This window comes from Ahaetulla prasina, chromosome 1, assembly GCF_028640845.1.
Source record: "Ahaetulla prasina isolate Xishuangbanna chromosome 1, ASM2864084v1, whole genome shotgun sequence".
Lineage (NCBI taxonomy): Eukaryota > Metazoa > Chordata > Lepidosauria > Squamata > Colubridae > Ahaetulla > Ahaetulla prasina.
The window spans coordinates 182,968,116-182,988,875 of NC_080539.1; the positions used below are offsets into that span (position 1 = coordinate 182,968,116).

At 38.9% G+C, this 20,760-nt stretch overlaps 1 protein-coding gene across 3 annotated transcripts in view; it reads right to left on the reverse strand.

Moving 5' to 3' along the window:
• Positions 1–1,123: 1,123 nt before the first annotated feature.
• Positions 1,124–20,760, reverse strand: part of COL4A1 (collagen type IV alpha 1 chain) — a 176,621-nt gene continuing 156,984 nt past the window's right edge. For all 3 annotated transcript variants that reach the window (XM_058184421.1, XM_058184420.1, XM_058184422.1), the window contains 11 exons: positions 19,883–20,068; positions 19,248–19,381; positions 16,784–16,856; positions 15,865–15,936; positions 15,537–15,665; positions 14,708–14,806; positions 13,478–13,690; positions 10,878–11,055; positions 7,713–7,827; positions 3,239–3,411; positions 1,124–2,281 (listed from right to left, as the gene is read on the reverse strand). In XM_058184421.1, the coding sequence (XP_058040404.1) occupies positions 2,200–2,281; positions 3,239–3,411; positions 7,713–7,827; positions 10,878–11,055; positions 13,478–13,690; positions 14,708–14,806; positions 15,537–15,665; positions 15,865–15,936; positions 16,784–16,856; positions 19,248–19,381; positions 19,883–20,068 (1,454 nt within the window). In that variant the 3' untranslated portion in view covers positions 1,124–2,199. The remainder of the gene's footprint in view (positions 2,282–3,238; positions 3,412–7,712; positions 7,828–10,877; positions 11,056–13,477; positions 13,691–14,707; positions 14,807–15,536; positions 15,666–15,864; positions 15,937–16,783; positions 16,857–19,247; positions 19,382–19,882; positions 20,069–20,760) is intronic.

The following is a 20,760-nucleotide window of genomic DNA, read 5'->3' on the forward strand; positions in this document are numbered from 1 at the left end:
TATAAGTTTCTATTTATTGTTTGAAGCATATGAAAACACCATTTATACCATTTTATCATTCTTCTGTCAAAGACTTGAAGGCTTTTTTCTTTGTAAGAATGAATTAATTATCTTGAAAAAATTACACGTTATCCTTCCAGTGCAAAAATATTTCTACAGAATTCTCCCTCTTATCCAAGCATTTACAAATATGACTATTATATTCCTTGGTTTTTAATATCTGATTGAACCTAGGAGTAAAAACACAATACTGTCCATATTTATCTGAAACTTTAAATCTGATAGACTGTCATTAAGTACCACTAGTCTGGGCAATCTAAATTTGAAAAGACAATTCTTTTATTTATTTATTAACTTCTTCAAGCATACTACCAAGTCCTATTGGATAGCGTTTGTTGACTTGTGTAATTCAGTCTTTAATTCTTCTTTGAGTTGCTTAGATTTCCTATCAAACAAATTTCAAAGCTTCATCCTGAATGATGCTTCATTTTCATGCATTCTGTTAGAGTAGCCTCATCCACTGTTGTCTTGGTTCATAGTGACCAGCATAGATTTTAATTCAGCCCAAGGCTTTAAAGATATCTAACCTGTTAGACATAATAAGATCAGCAGAAAAGGGAGAAAGGACTGCCCTACTACCCACTGATTGGACACTACAAAAGTCCATGACCATGGCAGATCTGAAGGAGGCAATGCGAGACAGAGTGGCAGGGAGAGTGTTGATCCATAGAGTGGCCAAGGGTTGGACAGACACAATTGAATAGCTGACAACAACAACAGGCATAATTCCTTACTCCAGTTGTATCAGAGAACGTATCATCACTGCCAATATTGGTCTGTGCATGTATATTTATGTATATACGCTTTTAAACATTAGTGCCCTGTCTTATTAGTCGTATGCATTTCCATTCAAATGCTTGCAAGATAATATTTGCTATATTTCCACTTAGCAGTTCTGAATAGTTAAAAGGATATGTTAAACTTTATCCACATGAATAATGTTTAGGATAAGAATAGGAACAGTTACAAATATCAATTCTAAGATAATGGCTGCACATTTGGAATCAAAGTAACAATCAACCCACATAACCAGCTTCTCAAAAATCAACAAACTATTGCTGAAAACATTTTTATACAAATTATTTTATTACAGATATTTAATTTTTAAAAGGTCCATTGTGAAAGATTTAGCAAGAGGGCCTGTATTTAAAAGTATTTTAATATAATTTTTATACAACCTGTTTTATGTATGATTTTTTTGAATTATCAGCATATTTTTATAGAAACCCAATATAAGCATGTGAGTTTATTAACTAAAAGATTCACCAAGTCATAAGGCTGTATATATATTAAAATCAAGTCATTCAGTGTATTAGTGCTTTAAAACCCTGAAAATATTAAATCCATAAAGAAGAAGCTGAAGGCCTGAATATTACTGTAGTAATCCCATGGTGGTGGATTAGGTTTTTTTTCCTAGCCAATTTGATCACTGTCTAGGAGAATTAATAATTTCTCATAGCTCCTTTGAGAGTGGATATTAAGAAAAAATACATTATAATTAAAGATTGTTCAATGCTTCATTTGCAGAATGGCTAATATATAAATATTCAACACCAATTGGTTTGCGCACACACTGGTCCATCCTGAATTCCCTAAGAAGGCAGATTAGAAAGGGCTACGTAGTACCACAGAGCAGAAACCTTCAATCCCTCAGCCAGAACTCTGCTTTCTTCGATCCAGTACTTTGAATGCAATGCATGAGGAAACATTGGCATGTTGCTCTTCAACAATATTTTGGGTCCAGAAATCCTGGGTCTGTAGGATAATTTATCTAACAATTATCCTAACTATGATAGAACCCCATATATATAAAGCATACATATGGAAAAAAGGGAGTTGTGGCAGAACTGGATCCTTCCTCCCACTTGTGAATTTAGAGCCAGGTTTCAGTGCATCACATTGACATACAAAAATCGGGTTTCTTCAAGAGTGCCATTTGAAGCATTGTCTCCACTGTATCTTCATCCTCTTCAGCAAATAAAAGCCAAAAAAGTAGAGAATTCAGTCAGGCAGATTCCTGTATGGCACTTGATGGCTTTATACCTGGTAACAATGAGGTACATAGGAATATATGCCTAAACTTCACTGCTGTTAACAAAATAGCACCATATTGTGAAATTAGGTACAATAGGGTAGTCATTATGTTCTTTTCATACAAACTTGGCAGCGACTAATATTTGAGTGCAGTTCTCCGGCCTTCAGTGTGGAAGATGTAGGTTTCCTGAAAATTGAAAACAAAAATCACTATCGGCAAGGAAAAGACCAAAAGCGAGATATGTTGGTCCAGCCAAGACTTATTCTGTGATCATTTCCACAATCTCTTTCTATGGGCCTGTTGCCTGAAGCTGAGAAGAAGTGACGTCAAAATCACTAGGAGAGTGTGTGATTACAAAAGTGTGCTTACTTTTGCCCTTGAGTACATAATACTCCTAATTTCGGAGAATCTTTGGGCCATATTGAGTTTGGCAGACTGAGGTTACAATCCTATATCTAGCTACCATTGAGCTTGGCATTTATTTACAGGTAGTCCTTGGATTCCACTTGTTCAGCATTGTCACAACTTCAGATAGGAACTGAATGAATGGTTGGTAAGAGAGGACTACTTGTAATTAACTTGATTTATATGATGGTTCATATCACTAATGTGACTCTGGGAGGTATGATTGATTTTCCATGTTGATACAAAGAAGTTGGGATTATTAGAAGGGTCAAATCAAATGAGCTTTGTTCCTTAACCAGATGGAAAGCATATAAGTTATAGGAACTGCCTACAAACATGATGGTCTGATATTTTGCTGGTAAAAATTACACTGTCAGCTCGCTCAAATTAGCTCCTATGCTCTGTATATTCCTGGTAAGCAGGTGGAAACAGTAGCCAAATGAAGCCTGGAACAGATAATATGTCCCAAAATAAACAGCAGAAAAGATTGCGGAGACATTGTTTTTACAGAGATGATTTCCAATTAGTGGAATGTTGGCTACGATGCTCAAAACCACTCTTGGTGGTCCAACTCAAAATTGGTCATTACTGGGCAGGTAAAAACAAGGAAACAAACAATAGATAAAACTTGCAAAGCAGCTTACTTTACCACGTCCAGTCATAATCATGTTTACTATGGAACATAAGTAAAAACATCCCTTGTCTTAGAGCAGCTAACAAAAGAAGCTTCCAACTTACTTGAACATTTCATTCCTCTCGATTGTGGCAAGCCAGAAGCTGTAGGCATTGGCGTAATAATTGCAGGTGCCCTTTCCATGGCATTCAACAAATGGTGCACTGCGGAACTCTTCAAGGCAGGAGCCTGGAGAGGCCAGTGCTTGCCCGGAGCCTTCTGCCCCTGCACTGGTGTGCTATCAAGAGATATGGAGTGCATTAAATTACATGGCCAAAAGCTCTTTTTGCACATAATTTTAGAGGAGTTCTAGTAAATGTTTGTGGGCTGTAATTTTATGGCTGTCAACAGAACCCAAAGTGCACTGATTTGTATCAGTGTAAATTGAAATAGGTTGCACAATCAAAAATATTTAATTTTTTAAAAATTATTTTAAAGATTGAGTACTGAAAAATAACCTTTAATATCCTACTTTAAGCAATGATTTACATTCCAGTCCTACACACACACACTCATACACAAACTTAATCCTACCCCTTAAAAACATGTTTAGGTTACCTTAAACAGGAGTGAGCATGTAATTGTAGTGAACTCCAAATGAAGTTAGTAAAATGTGATCACAAAACATCATTAATTTCTCTTTACACAAAATTAATCCAGAAAAACATGAGATGGTCCTTAGGCACACATATCAGTGGTGAAATCCATTTTTTTTACTACCGGTTCTGTGGGCGTGGCTTGATGGGCATGGTGTGGCTTGGTGGGTGTGGCTTGGTAAGTGTGGCAGGGGAAGGATACTGCAAAATCTCCATTCCCACCCCTCTCTGGGGCCAGCCAGAGGTGGTATTTGCCAGTTCTCCGAACTACTCAAAATTTCTGCTACAGGTTCTCCAGAACCTATCAGAACCTGCTGGATTTCACTCGATACATATTGTACAGTTGTACATAATATAACAGTATTGTACACAATGCATACAGTACAGTTGTACCATTGTACATATTACAACAGTCATTTTCTGGAATATTTTATTGCCTTGGCTCTGAAATCTATGAATTTGAGGAACTAAAATACAGCGCATAAAAATAAGGAAGAAAGATTTTGCTGAAGAAGACAAGGATCTTGTCAAGATCTCACAGGAAAATGTCATGAAATGTAATTGGTTGTATTAATTCTTTCTCATCTATCTTTCTAAGATTATATTGAATTGATGGATGTTTTATTCTCAATATTAGTCTAGATCAGTTTCTGAACCTCAGTTCAACATCATGCATCTTAGTATGATGGTTGGGGAGTTCTGGGAGTTGAGGTCCACTCGTGTTAAAGTTGCTGAGGTTCAGAAATAATGATTACAGCAATTGTTGTTTTTTCTGCTGTGACTTTTGATACTGATGCCAAATGTTTAAACACAAGGCTGAGAAGCTCACTTATATGTCTGTAGAAACAAGCATGGAAGAAACTTGTAGGATATATTAAAATTAAACCCAAATATAATATGAAAATGAATAGACATGCATCCCCCTAACTTGCTAAAATTGAAGCAATATTTTATTGAAGCAAAACTTATAAAGTAGTTGCAAGCTGCTGAAGTTAAAAGAACATTTGACTGGACGCATTTATTAAATTCTAGGAAAAAGATTAGGGGAGAAGGAGGAAAAATATGGCTGGTGTTTAAGCATTATATCCATCTATTTTAAATATTGTCCTGCTTTCCACTGACCAAAAAATATATACACCAAATGGAAGAATAATAGGACAATATTTGCTGTACATTTTTATTTTTTAAGTATCCCAGAGGGCTTTTTCCAATTTTGCAGTAGCAAACTGGCAGGGTCTCCTTTAAAAATGTTTCCTACTCACAGAGAGCAGATCATTCTAACTTCCCAAACTGTAATGGAAAAGCAAGACTGCTGATGGAAACATCATTACCAAGTCAAAAAGTCTTTCCAAATTCTGCCATAAATCCTATTAGTTGAAACTTTCCAAGAAGGCAACGATTTCTTCAGAATCTCTGCTGAATAACTTAAATTCTGCCATACAGCCTCCAAACTGAGATGGAGAAGGCTTGGCAGAAAATGAACAATGGATCCTTAGATTAGCAGTTCCTTCCTGATTGGGATTCTCCAGTAATTCTGCCCCACTAATTCTAGGAGCTCTGGAAACCAAGAGTGTCAAAGCCAACGAGGTATCTCAATGGACTTCAGACATGGAACGCTGACATAAATTGGTATTTAGCTTTCTGTTACAGGGCAAACAAATCCAGGGTTGTGCTTTTTATTAAAAAGGAATGATATTTTGGTCCTCGTTTCGATTTTTATATTGTCTGATAGCTGAACCAGTCAGCTAGATTATTGTGAGATTCCATCTTTATGAAATATAGATGTTTTGTTTTTCCATCCATGAGAGAATCTTGTAAATTAATGTAAATATATGGAGAATTGAAGTCAAATCAAGTGATATATGCTTTCATATATGTTTTCTGCAATATTGTATGTTTTCTTGTAATGAGTGTTTTTTCCCCCTCATTTAGATGAAAAGATATTCTTCCATTAGAGTTAGCATTGCCAGAAGGTCCTCCTTACTGATGACCACCAGATAAACTTCATAATTCTGATCTGGAAACATCTTTTGCTAAATGTTTATTCATAATGTGAAATCAATATCACCCTGGCATTTCAGTTACTTTGGGGTACTAAAAAGAAAAATATCACTTGGGACATGGGAACTTGAGAACTTCACTAAAGACTAGGTTGTTCCGACAAATTTCTGATATTTCAAAGGATGTTATGATTATAAGAAGCAATGAATTCACCGGTGGCTGGTGGGCAATTTTTTAAAGAGAGAATTGGGTGGATTTTTAAAGGACATATCTGTCTTTTGCTATTAGTCTTGAAGATTCAGTGTTCTGAATTTGAACTCCTTCTCCTTTAGGCTGAATGATGGCAGTAGAGGCAAGAGTTGCTATCAAATATCTAGCACTGAACCTTGAAAAATAACATAAATTTGTAACCTTGGGAGTACAATCTATTTCTGTAAGATATTAATGTAACATATGAATGTTATGAAAAATACTGGCTATTCAAACTTTAACATTTGGTCAGATGATCCAGGAAAATAGACTGCTAGAGATTGGGATCCCTTGAAAACTTACATATTTGCAACACTTTTCAGCAACAGTTATGAAGGAAAAGACAAGACTGAGGTAATTCATGATTGTTTTCAAAAAGTTCTTTCTTTTAAATCAGTGAGCCTGAGCCCAGCGAGGGGGAGAAATTCCATGTCTTTTCTTCTGTTTTAATCTTAGTTTGGCTTCTGTTGTAGGATGCTTGTGAGCCATCTTGGATTTCCTAGGAGATGGATGTTTGGTCTGACAGAAATGGAAGGCGAGGAGAGACATTTGCAAACTCTAATGTTCTGGATCTGGAAAGGATTCAGAAGCCATTGTGTGGCTCTTTTATATTTATGTCTTAGTTTTGGAAATGTGCTTGGACTTTTTTCTTTCTCTTATTGTTGTTTTCTGCAACTACAGTGATGGCTAAAGAAACATTATTGTTTATCTTGGTTTGAGATAAGGTTGATGTGACAAACCCTGGTGGGCAGGGAGCAAAATAAAACATTAATGGAAAAAATAACTTTGATAAGGATTTTTCTTTAAGGTGATTAGTAAGATTTATTCTTAGAATTGTTCTGCTCACTAGCCCTGGGCAGTGAGGGTGGCTTCTTTATCAGATAGAACTACTCTGTTAGTTCCAACAATGTTATTCATGAATTGTCCATCAGAGGCAGAAAAATGAAAATAGTTTTGACATTAACATCTGGATTTTGTATTTCCAAATATGAGGACCAATTATAATTTGACCATCTGTATCTTACATTAAGCTTTGAAAGGATTTGTGTTCTCTAATATGACTTCAGAACCTAAAGCAACTTACTGTGCATATTTGCAGAATAAACCTTACTAATTACCCTACAGAAAAATCTTTATCAAAGTTATTTTTTCTATTAATATTTTGTTTTGCTAAGTCGGTCTCCCTTTCCACTAGGGTTTGTCACATCAGCCTTATCTCAAACCAATATAAACAATAATATTTTTTCAGCCATCACTGTAGCTGCAGAAAACAACAATAAGAGAAAGAAAAAAGTCCAAACACATTTCCAAAACTGACATAAGTATAAAAGAGGCACACAATGGTTTCTGCATCCTTTCCAGATCTGGAACATTAGCGTTTGCAAATGTCTCTCTTCTCCTTCCAGCATTCAATTAAGAACTGCAATCTGGGATGGAGCAGAAATGGTTGAAATGCTGGCCACAATCTTTCTCTGGTTTCATACTACTGCCCATCCCCCTTGATTTTTAATTTTCCTCCATGATTTAATTTTCTTCCTATTGAAGAGCTCTTTAAAATAGAGATCTTGCAGTTCTTTGGGAATCCCCAGCTGAACTAACTGAAGTTATATGAGTTTGGAATTTTGTTCTTTTTTAAAAAATCAACCTAGCTGCTTTTGTTTTCTAATGTGAACTGGAACTCAGTATACATTACCATCACAAAGGAGTAGCCGATCCATAGAGAGTTCCAGCCTTCTGGACATGGTGGGATTTGAACTGTTTGGCTGTGGACTGCTATCACCATAGAAGGAGCCTCACACACAGCACACCTGGGAAGGAGATGACATAAGAGTTACAAGGTTAGACCTTCTGGCTACTGAAAGCTCAACCTCCATTCTTACAAACAGAGAACGTTCAGTCTGGCTCAACCTTTCCCATCATCGTATCAACAGCACAGATCCATCCAGTATGAAAGCTGTATACCAACGAGTTTACAATCTTTAATATGAAGCATCTTGAAAAATAAACCATTGTACTGCAAATACAGGGCAGAAAAATATGTAATTGTTACTAGGAGCTGACCTCTTCAGAAGATGGAACACCACCATCATAAAAGGAAAAAAAATACATCTGCAATATTTAAAAGTGATGTCAAATTAGATCTAAATAGCTGTCCTATACATTTCTTTAAGGACTACAATGTTATAGAAGGCTGCAGAAATGGAATGCTTGCTCCTAATGGTACAGACCAGCAGTCACCAACTGGTGGTCCACGGACCGTTGGTGGTCCATAAAAATTTTTTGGTGGTCCATGGAGAAATCTTCGTATTTTTGCCGGTGCACCCTGGTGGAGGAGTTGCGGTGCAAGTGGGCCGAAGCAGCAATTTCGATGGCTGTGGGAGCGAAGCACTACAGCATTCTGCCTCGGTATATTTGCCCAGCTGGTGGTGCAAAGCAGCCCTCGTCTCCTGCCTCTTGGGACTTGGAGCTGTAAATGGCGACTGGTCCGGGAAGCAGCCGGATTTGCTCTCTATTGCGGACGCCAGATCATCCCCCTGCAAGCTCTCGTCTCTTGAGGAGCGCTTGCTGAAGCAGCACGGGAAACTTCGGCCGGGCTCCTCGAGAGATGAGAGCTTGCAGGGGGCCGGTCTGGTGTCCGCAATGGAGAGCAAAATCTGGCTACTCCCCGGATCAGATGCCGTTTACAGCTCCAAGTCCCAAGTGGCAGGAGACAAGGGCTGTTTTGCTCCACCATCTGGGCAAATATACCAAGGTGGAATGCTGATGCTGCGCAAAATGAAATAGAGAAAAAGAGACAGAATGAAAGAGAGAGAGAATGAGAAAGAGCATGACAGAGAGAGAGAGACAGAGACAGAGAATCAGAAAGTAAGAGAGAGCGAATGAGAGCAAATCAGAATGAGTGAGAATGAGAGACAGAAAGAATGAAAGAGAATGAGAAAGAGAATAAGAGAGAGAGATAATGAGAGAGAGAGAGAGAGAGAGCACCACCTTCTTGGAAGAAGTGCGGGGGGGGGAAGGGGGATATCTCGCATTAAGTATCGACTCCTCCACCTCAATTTCGTGAGGTTGGCGCAGCAGGCAGCATTCCTTCCCGGCGCGCCTTGTTTCTCTGGAGCACTCTGCCCCCCTGCTTCTGCCCGCCTCCTCCTCCTCCTCCTCCTCCTCCCGGAGTCTCTGGGCTCCTTACACAACTGGAGGGAAAACTCAAAGGGCGCTCCGCCACCTGGCTTGCCCACTTCCCTGGGGATGTCGCTCAAAGCCGCCTGGCTCTGAAAGGGATGCATGGAGAATCAGAGAGAGAATCAGAGAGTGAGAGAGACAGAATGAGAGAGAATCAGAATGAGAGAGAGAGAGTGGGGAAGGAAGAAAGAGAGAAAGTAGGAGAGCAAAAGAGAAAGAGAGGGGGGAGGGGGGGAGAAAGAGAGAATGAGAGGGGTGAGAGGGGGTGAGAAAGAGAATGAGAGAGAAAGAGTGGGGGAGAGAGAGAATGAGGGGGAGAGGGGGGAGGAGAGAGAGAGAGAGAAAGAGAGAGAAAGAGTGGGAGAGAGTGAATAACTGGGAGAGAGGGGGAGAGAAAGAAAATGAGAGAGAAAGAGTGGGAGAGAGAGAAATGGGAGAGAGAGAGAGAAGAGAGAGAGAGAGAGGGGAGGGAGAGAGAAAGAGAATGAGAGAGAAAGGGGGAGAGAAGGAAAGAGAATGAGAAAGAATGAGTGGAAGAGAGAGGGGAGAAGAGAGAAAGAGAGAATGAGAAAGGGGGGGAGAGGGGGGGAGAAGGAAAGAGAGAATGAGTGAGAAAGAGTGAGGGGAGGGAGGGGGGAAGAAAGAGGAAGGAGGGAGAGTGCCTGAAAGATCCCATCCCGTCACTGGGACTCCAGGCGCTTCAGCAAGTGGTGCGCTGGATTCGTATTAGTGGTCGTATTAGTGATTTAAAATTATGAACTTGGTGGTCCCTGTGATCCAAAAGGTTGGGGACCCCTGGTCCAGATTAATGCAGGCAAAGTAACAACTCCCTGAAATTTTTGATGGAGAAACCTTTTTCAAAAAGTAAAAAAAAATGAAGAAAATTCTCCAGGAAAGGAAGAAAACAAAGAAAGCTTCAATAGAATTTCTCATATGAAATAAGAACAAGGTAAAAGTTTGTTCTGTTCCTCTGTACACATAATTTTCAGACCAGAGGACTATTAGGGCTATGACCTCAAATAAATGCAGGTAGTCCTCTACTTACAACCATTCGTTTAATGACCAAAGTTACAACAATACTAAAAAGTGTCTTATGACCGTTTTTCACACTGACAACTATTGCAGCATACTGTGTTCATGTGATCAAAATTCTGACTCTTAGCAACTGGCATGTATTTATGACAGTTGCCGTGTCTCAAGAACATGTGATTACTTTTGCAACCTTTTGACAAGCAAAGTCAATGGGGAAGCCAGATTCACAGATTAACAACTGTGTAATTAACAACTGCAATGATTCACTTACCAGCAGTGGCAAGGAAGGTTATAAAATGGGGCAAACTCACTTAACAAGTATCTTGCTTAGCAATGGAAATTTTGGGTTCAATTGTGGTCATAAGTTGAGGAGTTTTCTTTAGGAATAAAAGATGGATCTTTTATAGAGTATCATCTTATGGAAAACTAATTCCCACTGATCAAGAGATAGAATTCCATCTTCAACAACAACTGCAAATACTGTCCAAGAATTTTAAACACATGTTGTCTTTGAACTGTCTATTGGTGATGGTTCCAATACTGGAAGAAATGCAAAATCTGCCAATCTGACCTTCATATTAGTTGGGGATCAGGTTTTTTGACACCTGGATCTGCCAGGAATTCCTCAGGTGACTCTAGTGCCTACCTGCTGATGAAAGGCCTGATGCTTTCTCCTGTTAGAGGAGCCATGCTCATTGGCATGGGCTCAGGAGTTGACAACCAATAAGAATAATCGTTTCTTGAAGCAAAATTGCAGACATTGTTAATGTTGCAGAATAGGAAAGGCATTGTGCTGAATTTACGTAGACAGCTTCCAGCAGAGCCTGAAAAACCAAAAGTGAAAGGTTAATCTCCATCATTCTATGTAACACCGAGATATGTAGAAGGGACAATTATAGTGTATGGAAGGGCTAAACAAGAAATGTTCTTCATGTAGTGGTTGTGACAGGGCTGAATGCATCCAGATAGTTTTCTCAAGCTGCAGCAATAGAAATGGCCAAATCTACATTGTGTGGATTTGTGTCCTGTTGATGGTTGCATAGCAGGTATCATGTTATTGATGTGGCCTGGTATCTGACAGGATTATTTCCTTCAACTTCGTTGGAGATTCAAAGTGTAAAAAGACTTCAGAATTTTTCTTCTTCTGCAGAGTAAAAAGTGAGCAAAGTCACACAAATGCCATTCCTTGCTGAACACAGAAAAGCAATGACACTCACAGGGACAGAGAAGAATAAAGGAATCTGGTCCCTCCAAAGACAGTGGGGAACTTATCAATGTTACGATACTTTCAAAAAGTATGCATTGAAGCCTTAGTGGTTCCTCTGTGAATATCCCCAATAGAAAATTTGTTTTGAAATTAATCTAAGCAAATAAGCATTTTGCTCTGCTCATTAAGAGGCTGGTAGGTTTCAAGAATGCAGTGTTTCGGCCACTTTGAGGAAATGCAGTTTTGAAGCTATTGAAGTATTTATTTAACATGGTGGCTCAGTTGCTAAGATGCTGAGCTTGTCAATCAAAAGGTCGGTAGTTCAGCAGTTCGAATCCCTAGTGCTGCGTAACAGGGTGAGCTCCCGTTACTTGTCCCAGCTTCTGCCAACCTAGCAGTTCGAAAGCACATAAAAAATGCAAGTAGAAAAATAGGGACCACTTTGGTGGGGAGGTAACAGCGTTCCATGCGCCTTTGGCATTTAGTCATGCCGGCCACATGACCACGGAGATGTCTTTGGACAGCGCTGGCTCTTCGGCTTTGAAACAGAGATGAGCACCGCCCCCTAGAGTTGGGAACGACTAGCACATATGTGCGAGGGGAACCTTTACCTTTACCTTTACCTATTCGTTCTAAACTCATATGGCCTTTTGAAATTGAACTAGCACTGATGATATTACCTAGTTTGGGTAATGAAATGTCTGCAAGAAAACAAGCAAGCTCAGAGAGCACCAAGGACCCCTCAAAGAGAACTAGACTTCTCTGAACATTCAGTAGCTGCAATCATGTTCCTGAGGAATGTTAGGAGAGAAGGGCAGAAAGAAAAGTTCCGAGTGTAGTAAAATGTAGGATGAAGGATAGATTTAGTCTCCGTACATTATCTGAGTAAAATACAGGTAGTCCTCGACTTACAAGAATTCATTCAGTAACCATTCAAAGTTACAACTGCACTGAAAAAAGTGCTTAGGACAGTTTTTAACAGTTAAATGAATAAAAGGTGCAGTTTTTCACATGCAACATCCCCATGATCATGTGTTCAAAATTCAGATGCCTGGCAACTGACTCATATTTATGCCTGTAGCAGTGTCCCAAGGTCATGTGACCTCCTTTTGTGACCTTCTGGCCAGCAAAGTTAATGGGGAAGTCGGATCATTTAATAACAGAGTTACTAATTTATCAACTGCAGTGATTCACTTAACAACTGTGGCAAGAAAGATTGTAAAAGTGGGCAAAACTCATTTAACAAATGTCTCACTTAACAACAGAAATGTTGGGCTCAACTGTGGTCATAAGTCGAGTGCTACCTGTAAACATCACCGAGAGTTAGAGGTGGTGGGAAAATCCACATGGCCAAAACAGAATGTTGCGTTGAGCTATAGCCATGAATTTGAAGAGAGCTTCCATAAAGATGCATAAAATCTAATTAAGAATAAAAATCTCTGAACCTGACATAGATTCAGAAACATCACTACCCTCAAGAAACATCATTATTTCAGATAACCTGAACAATAAACTTTGCTCAGCTTTGCACGGCATAAAATATACTGTGCCTTGAACACTTTCTTTTACTATTCAAGATACTGTCAGAGCACTTGCTGGACTCTGGGGCTTGATAGTATCACTTGTCCCACACTAGGGACTGTGAGTCACTTTTCAATTTGCTGACCATCAGTTTGTTTCAAACTATTTCTGCATCAGTTTCCATTAAAAAAAAGTCTACACAAACATTGACTTTTCCAAGCCTGAGCTGTTTTTACATGCAGTTTCCCTAATACAATGTCCTTTTGTGCTATTTCTTTTTCATACATGTTTTTGGGAATAATTTTCATTGATATATACATATCACAAGAATTAGAAAAGCATGATGTTCACAAATATGCACAGGTTACATACAGAATTGAATAAGTTTATAGAAATATATGAACCAGATCGATTTCTCTGCCATTCTTATGAAACAATTGAGAAACAGAAAAACTTAATGTAAGATGGATTAATATAACAAATACTCATTTTATAGGATTCTTTCTGTGCTTGCTTACCCAAGTCCTGACCGTGGGCCCGTTGATTGCCTTGTACATAAAGCAAAGAATATCCATAGAACATGAATCTTGTCCCAGATGGACAGGAGGGCTCCTCTGTGGTTTGGCTGTGCCTGGTCACAAGGAAACCATGAGCCACAGAGGCACTGCCCGGTGGACCCATCGTCCCTGGCATGCCTTCAGGACCAGGGGGACCAGGAAAGCCTCTCGGACCTACCAGAAACAATGATAAGAGCACTGACATTGTGAAAAGAGAGCTGTATCTCTAACTTGATGACATGATACGATTTCAGGTTTTTTTTTATTTATTTACATTTATATCCCGCCCTTTTCCGAAGACTCAGGGCGGCTTACAGTGTATAAGGCAATAGTCTCATTCTATTTGTATATTTACAAAGTCAACTTATTGCCCCCCAACAATCTGGGTCCTCATTTTACCTACCTTATAAAGGATGGAAGGCTGAGTCAACCTTGGGCCGGGCTTGAACCTGCAGTAATTGCAGGCTACTGTGTTCTAATAACAGGCTCCTTACAGCCTGAGCTATCCACGGCCAGTTATTAATCAAGGAAGTCCTAGTATATTTTATAATTGTTACAAATTCCTAATTTTATAAATTCTCAATTTTATCTTGGAATATGATCTAATGCATGTCAGATCATCCAAATCAGAATGTGTTTAAACAGATTAAAGGTTTTCTTTAATTTCAAAGATGGAGAACAGAACTGGACCCAAGAGCTTTACTTCATTACATTCATTTGGTAAGATGATACTCCTGGAGATGAAGCCAAAACAATCTCAACCAGAATTTTATTATTTGGAATTATGTTCAAGTACAGCTCAGTCTTTGCCAGTCTTGCTTCTGCTTTAGCCATCCCACATCTTCCACAGAAGATAGCACTGCACAGCCAAGACCTCTGAGCACATTTGCAGGCATTCTGGCTGCTTTGCCTGGGTTGCTTCCAAGCTCAAGCTCCCCTTCTACAAAGTCAGAGCTTCAGAATAAACTTGTTTAGGATTTAAGTGGTATATTTATTTTGCACTGGCGGTGCGGTGGGGGAGAATATCGGCTCTCAGAGCCAAATATGGTTTAAAAGACAAACTACCTCACCAATTTCTTAACAATTGTTTTTCTCCTGAAAATTGATCTTTCTCTCAAGCTTATCATCTTAAAGTGCCCTGAATTTACTATGAAGCTATTAAGCTGGCTATAGCAATATGATCAGACTTGCCTGGAGGACCCACAGGGCCCTTTTCTCCTTTCTGACCAGGTGTGCCATCAAATCCTGGTATTCCTGGGGGGCCAGTCAAACCCGCAGGTCCTGTCACACCTATTGAAATAAAAATGCACAGTCATAATTCGCTTATAAAATTCCAATCATAAAAAATAGGGAAGATGATGAATAACAGAATAAAGAGTAACAAAGTTGGAAGGGGTCTTGGAGGTCTTCTAGTCCAATCCCGTGCTCAAGCAGGAGATCCTATATGATTCCAGACAAGTGGCTGTCCAGACTCTTCTTAAAAGTCTCCAGTGATGGAGCACCCACCACTTCTGAAGGCAAACTGTTCCACTGGTTAATTGTTCTCACTACTGGGAAATTTCTCCTTAATTCTAGGTTGGTAGTGATAGTAGAGCCTCCACTGGGGCAAATCACAGAAGCACAAGAGGTCCACATTTACCACACACAAAAAATGTAACTTTATAACAATGACCTGTTATATCAAAGCAGCTATCCAATTTGCAAAGCCTATTAAAAGGCTTTGGATTTACTACAAAGTCATATAAGACATTTCGGCTGAGCAAGAAGTAGCAATTTAGAACTAAGGCGAAATTTCCTGACAGTTAGAACAATTAATAAGTGGAACAAATTGCCTGCAGAAGTTGTGAATGCTCTAACACTGGAAATTTTTAAGAAAATGTTGGATAACCATCTGTCTGAGATGGTGTAGGGTTTTCTGCCTGGGCAGGGGGTTGGACTAGAAGACCTCCAAGGTCCCTTCCAACTCTGTTGTTGTTATTATTATTACATCAAGGAGTGATCTCAATCTTCATCCTTTTACCTTGTTGTCCTTTTGGTCCTGGAAAACCAGGAAATCCTTTGGGGCCAGCTGGGCCTGGAAGACCAGTTAGGCCTGGTTCACCTTTCAAAAGTTGAAAAGGGCCTGGAGGACCTGATGGGCCTGGCAGACCTGGCAGGGATATAGCAAGAAGCAGAGTAAGCCAACATCCACAGAGGCCAGGAAATAAAAGGATCAGAAGGGCATCTTTTATGGGACTTGAATGTAAAAAAGAGATTGGGTGGATTTCACCAAGTTATTTCAATTCTTTTTCAAGATCACAATTCTTTTCAAAATGATCAAATCTGAAATAAAAAATGGCAACATGTACCTTTACTTCCAGGAAACCCTTGGTCACCTTGTACTCCCTTGGGTCCAGAAAAACCTGAAGAACCTTTTAGACCTGAAAATAAAGGAAATCTTCATTGCTATCAAGTGAAGCTCTTCCTTTATCGATTTTTAAATTCTTCTTCCCAACATACCCAATGATCCCATTGATTTTACCCTTATTATCCAATACTTCTTGACTTTTTAATTCACTTTTATGTACAGTATTCATTCTTTTTAATCCTTTCATCATCAGTTTCCTTCTTATTTACTTAAGGTAAAAGGGTAAAGCTCCCCTCCCCCACAGAACTAATGAGGGGCGTGCATAAGAGCACAAAAGTGCCTACTGTTCCTGTCCTATTGTTCCCTTCATTATATCAAATTAATATAGCTGATGCATATCTTTTTTTAAATTATATATATATATATATATATATATTCTTCATGATATGTTGTTTTATTTATGACAATGTTTGTTTATACTGTTATGACAAAATGAAATAAAAAAAAAGATGAAGGACTGAGAAACGGTATGTGGCAGTTTATCCCTCACAGCCACAACAATTGCTCCATTTGTCTTGGTAGATAGATGTCAAATCTATCATGACTTCAACTAAAGCAGATTTAAAATCTTCCAAATTTGAAATGTTCTGTCCTTTGTCCTGCCTGTACTGCAAGTGCTCTGGCTGTGATTGTGTCAGAAGTGTTCAAAGCTTGAAAGGGTCCAGTTTTAAGCTGCTTCAAGACTGGGACACTTCCAATGTGATTGGGATAGTGCTGGCTATTTCTGGTGAAATTGGAGCTACTGTTTCCTGTGATTTCCTGATTCTGATTCCATGAATCAGAAATGCAATATCAGCAATAAGGACAGTATTTCTTCTTCGTGTGGCACAAAATCAGAGCAGAATGAATATTATTCATACCTTGGGGACCTGGAATTCCAGGAGGTCCCATGTCACCTTTCTGACCTGAAGGTCCAGGGAAACCTGGATTGCCCTAGATAAGACAAAAGAACGCTCACTTTTGGTTCTTAAGCAGTTTGACAGAAGAATGGCTAATGTCTTAAACAGCAATATCATGTGACTCAATGTAATCCTTCTAAATAAGAGAGAAAATGAGAATTTTACACAGCAAGGAAAATATCACCTCGGTGGCTTTGGCTCATATCTGAAGAATTAAAACCAGAATGAGAACACAGGAGGCTTTAAAACAGAGGTCTCCAACTTTGGTCCCTTTAAGACTTGTGGACTTCAACTCCCAGAGTTGAAGTCTCTGGGAGTTGAAGTCCACAAGTCTTAAAGGGACCAAGGTTGGAGACCCCTGCTTTAAAAAATTAGACAAAGAGAGACTAAAACATTCCTCATTGTTTCAGACGTCATGCAAGGTGACAAGATTACCTGGATCCCTTAAAATCCATCTTTGCAGATCTGGAGTATTCCTATATGGATTTCTATTCTACCTTATTGTGATTATTGTGTATGTTTCTTGAAATTGTCTTCTTGTATCCCCTGATTGGAAGAAACGTATCTATTTCCAGGACCAGCAAAGAAAAATACACACATGCTATTTGGAAGACATATTATCACACTGCTTAATTAACTGGAAAGCATAGTGTGAGGGATTTCTATGGAGATTTTGGAGTACAGTTCCTGCCATTTCCAGGTAGACAAAACTGAAATTTGAAATTAATAATTAAACTTGAACTTAAATTCTGGGGGAGTTTATGATGGTGATGGATGAGCAGCTCTGAATCTAAGTTCCATGATGTTCTTCACTTTTTAATGCTTTATATTTTTTCCTGTTCCTTGGTGTGTGTGTTTTTAATCCCTTTTTACCTTTTTATTTCTTAACTGTTATTCCTGTCTATGGGATCAACATAAAATAAGATGGGTAAAAGGAAGAAACAGCATGGAGTCTCCCATCAAATCTGCCAAGTAGCTGAAAATTGAAAGATTTCTCCACTTTAAGGAAGTTGTAGGTGTTTTTAACTAAGCAGAGTGCCTTATACTGTCATCCCATTTTGGGGGGGGGGGAGAATAAAAGGAAATGCTGCTTGATCCTCAACCAAATATATGATGAGGCTAATAATATGCTCTGCTAAAAGAAGAATAAGGCTGAAAATCCTACAGAACATTCAGATGCAAAAATTCTATTCCTTGTAGTTTAGAAGTCTTAACTCTGAGCCTTAACTCTCTCTGCCAAGCAAACTGACTGTTATGAAGTGGTTACAAACACTTCATTCACTGAGTGGAAGGCAGCACCAATCTTCTTTCTCCTTCATTGGAGGAACCTAACATAAAATTGGATATCCAAATGTAATTCTATTGCTGGGCAATCACTTGCTAAAATGAAGGAATGGATTTCAATTTAAATTAAGTGTATCTGCTTGCAAAAAGAAGATGCAGCAGAAGCAAAGGTGACCAATTTTCAGAGTCCAACAAACAGGGCCACTGGTAACAAATAATTGCCTTTAGTTCCTCATTCGGAACATTAATTATAATGATTATGGACCATTTTGTGAATAAGTGAGGAAAGCTGCAGGAAGAGCCATTAATAAAAAGATCTGAGATTTTTCGCTCAGAGGTAATTGACTTTAGCAAAGACAAAATGAGCTTTTGAGACTCAGAATGAAGCCGTTGGAAGTATAAAGCACTTCTTTGCATGCTGACATAAGGTATTTATTGTTGGTGAGGTTTTGTTCACCCTTCCCAATGAAGTAAATGAAACCACAGGTGTATCCATAATAGAACACTGATTGTGATCCATGAGTTTCTCTGTAAGGAAATGTTGCCCTTCCAATTATTGATAAAAGGATTTGGGCTAAGTCAGAGCTTTCTCTTCTAGTGATAATATTCTTTCAAAATTTAATTTTGTATGTACTTTGATAAATGTATGGAAATCTACTCTTGAGGTGCTCAGATTCTTCTTCATTTTAACCGAGCTCCTTCCATCACAGATGGCAGCTTTGACATTATTAAGATTAAGGCAAAGAAAGGAAGAGAATATATGGTCTGTCTGTCCTTCAGGTCAAAGCAAGCAATGGGTGAGAATAATCCTTAGAGCTGTTTGTGATCCTCTTTTTGAAAGCCTTTTCAGTCAGTGATAAACTGGAACTGTTCCACAACAAGGGACAAGCAACAAAAGCCTTGCCACATGACTCCATCTTATCCTAGGTTTTGTTTACGGTATATGCACACATGAAAGGTCTCCATTCCGTGGAAAGTTTAGGATTTGGTAAAATATATGTTTAAGTATTAATCACCTGACTCAGAGCACCTTGCTCTTAGAAGAAAATCCATTGACTGAAAATAATGAGCTCCTTGTGCTAGAGTGTTGCTATGTGTAACAACTGTAGAACAATCAGCCATGGCTGTAACATTAACTTACAGGGATTCCTTGAACTCCCAGGTCACCTTTGGGTCCAGGTTTCCCAGACTGCCCTGGCCAACCTGGATTTCCTTTTTCTCCTTTTTGTCCTGGTAATCCTGAAACTCCTGGAGATCCTTGAGGCCCAGGAAGCCCTAAAATAAACAGGGAAAAAGTATTCCTTAACAAGATTTATTTTGCAAGAAAACATGGCTTGTTATTGTCCGCTTTAAAACAAAGACTGTACTTGGGGATAACAAATAATAAGGTTTCAGTCATATGGGTTCTGACCACTAATTTATTTAATATTCACAAATTTATAGTAAACAAAAATGCTATAATAGAGAAATAAGCTATGGCTTCCTTGTGACAATTACAAAAAATCTTGCTTCTTCTCTAAGGCAGCATTTTTAAGGTAGTATTTATAAAGTACCTGTTTTCCCCAAAATAAGATGCCCCCTGATAATAAGCCCAATTGGGCTTTTGAGCACATGGCAATAAGGCCAAGCGCTTATTTCAGGGTTCAAAAAAATATAAGACAGGATCTTATTTTGGGGGAAACATGGTATTTATAAATTTATTCAGTCAAACTTATTTAAAAATAAAACAGTCATTTTAATGATGGTTAGTTTGTCTAGAACAGATCCATATCTTACCTTGAAGCCCTGGTTGCCCTTGGGGCCCCCGGTCACCCTTGGGGCCCTCTCCAATCTTCCCTGGTAACCCAGGAATGCCTGGTTGGCCTGGGGGACCTTGTGGGCCAACAAATCCAATGTCTCCCTTTATGCCAGGAACTCCTGGACTCCCAGGACTCCCTGGAGAGCCCACATCTCCTTTAGGACCTAAAATTGAAAACAACCCACTTTGTAGTTAGATGAGGTATTCTGAGTTCAACAACACTGAATAGCCAAGTTGATCCCTAAGAAGAATATCCAAGTACTTAGTCAAGCGACTAACAAGGATATTGCATTGTTATAATTTCATAGGGCTCAAAAGAGACCAAATCCTGCCCTACTAAAACTTCAAGGAACCAGGGGTGTGGGAGGAGGGAAGGAAGAGAAGGTTAATTTCTCATTTAAACTTTCGACTCTCTTGAAGGTTGAACTGATTCTGGCCTAAGCCCTACTTGGAATATATAAAAAATAATAATGGTGCAGCTAAAGAGAGAACTACGACTTGAGACTTCTGGCCGGCATGACTGTTAATTTTCCTAAGGGAAAACTCTCCAAGATAAATAGTTTAATTTGACAAGTGCTTTAAGCTATGGAAAGAAAAACTGGTACTGGCAGAATTAAATTTGAAGTGGAGAATCTCGGAATTTACTTTAGAAAAATGGATATGGAAGAAAAACAAAGATGTGGAAGATTTATCTTCCTATCATCCATTTTTCAATAAACAGAATGTCTTTCTACCAAGATGGATGAGGATGTTATCCATTCAGTCATGTCCGATTTTTGGTGATTCTATGGGCCAGGTCTCTCCATGTCTTCCAATCTTGCACTACACTTCTTCCAGTTTTTCTATGCTCTGGCTG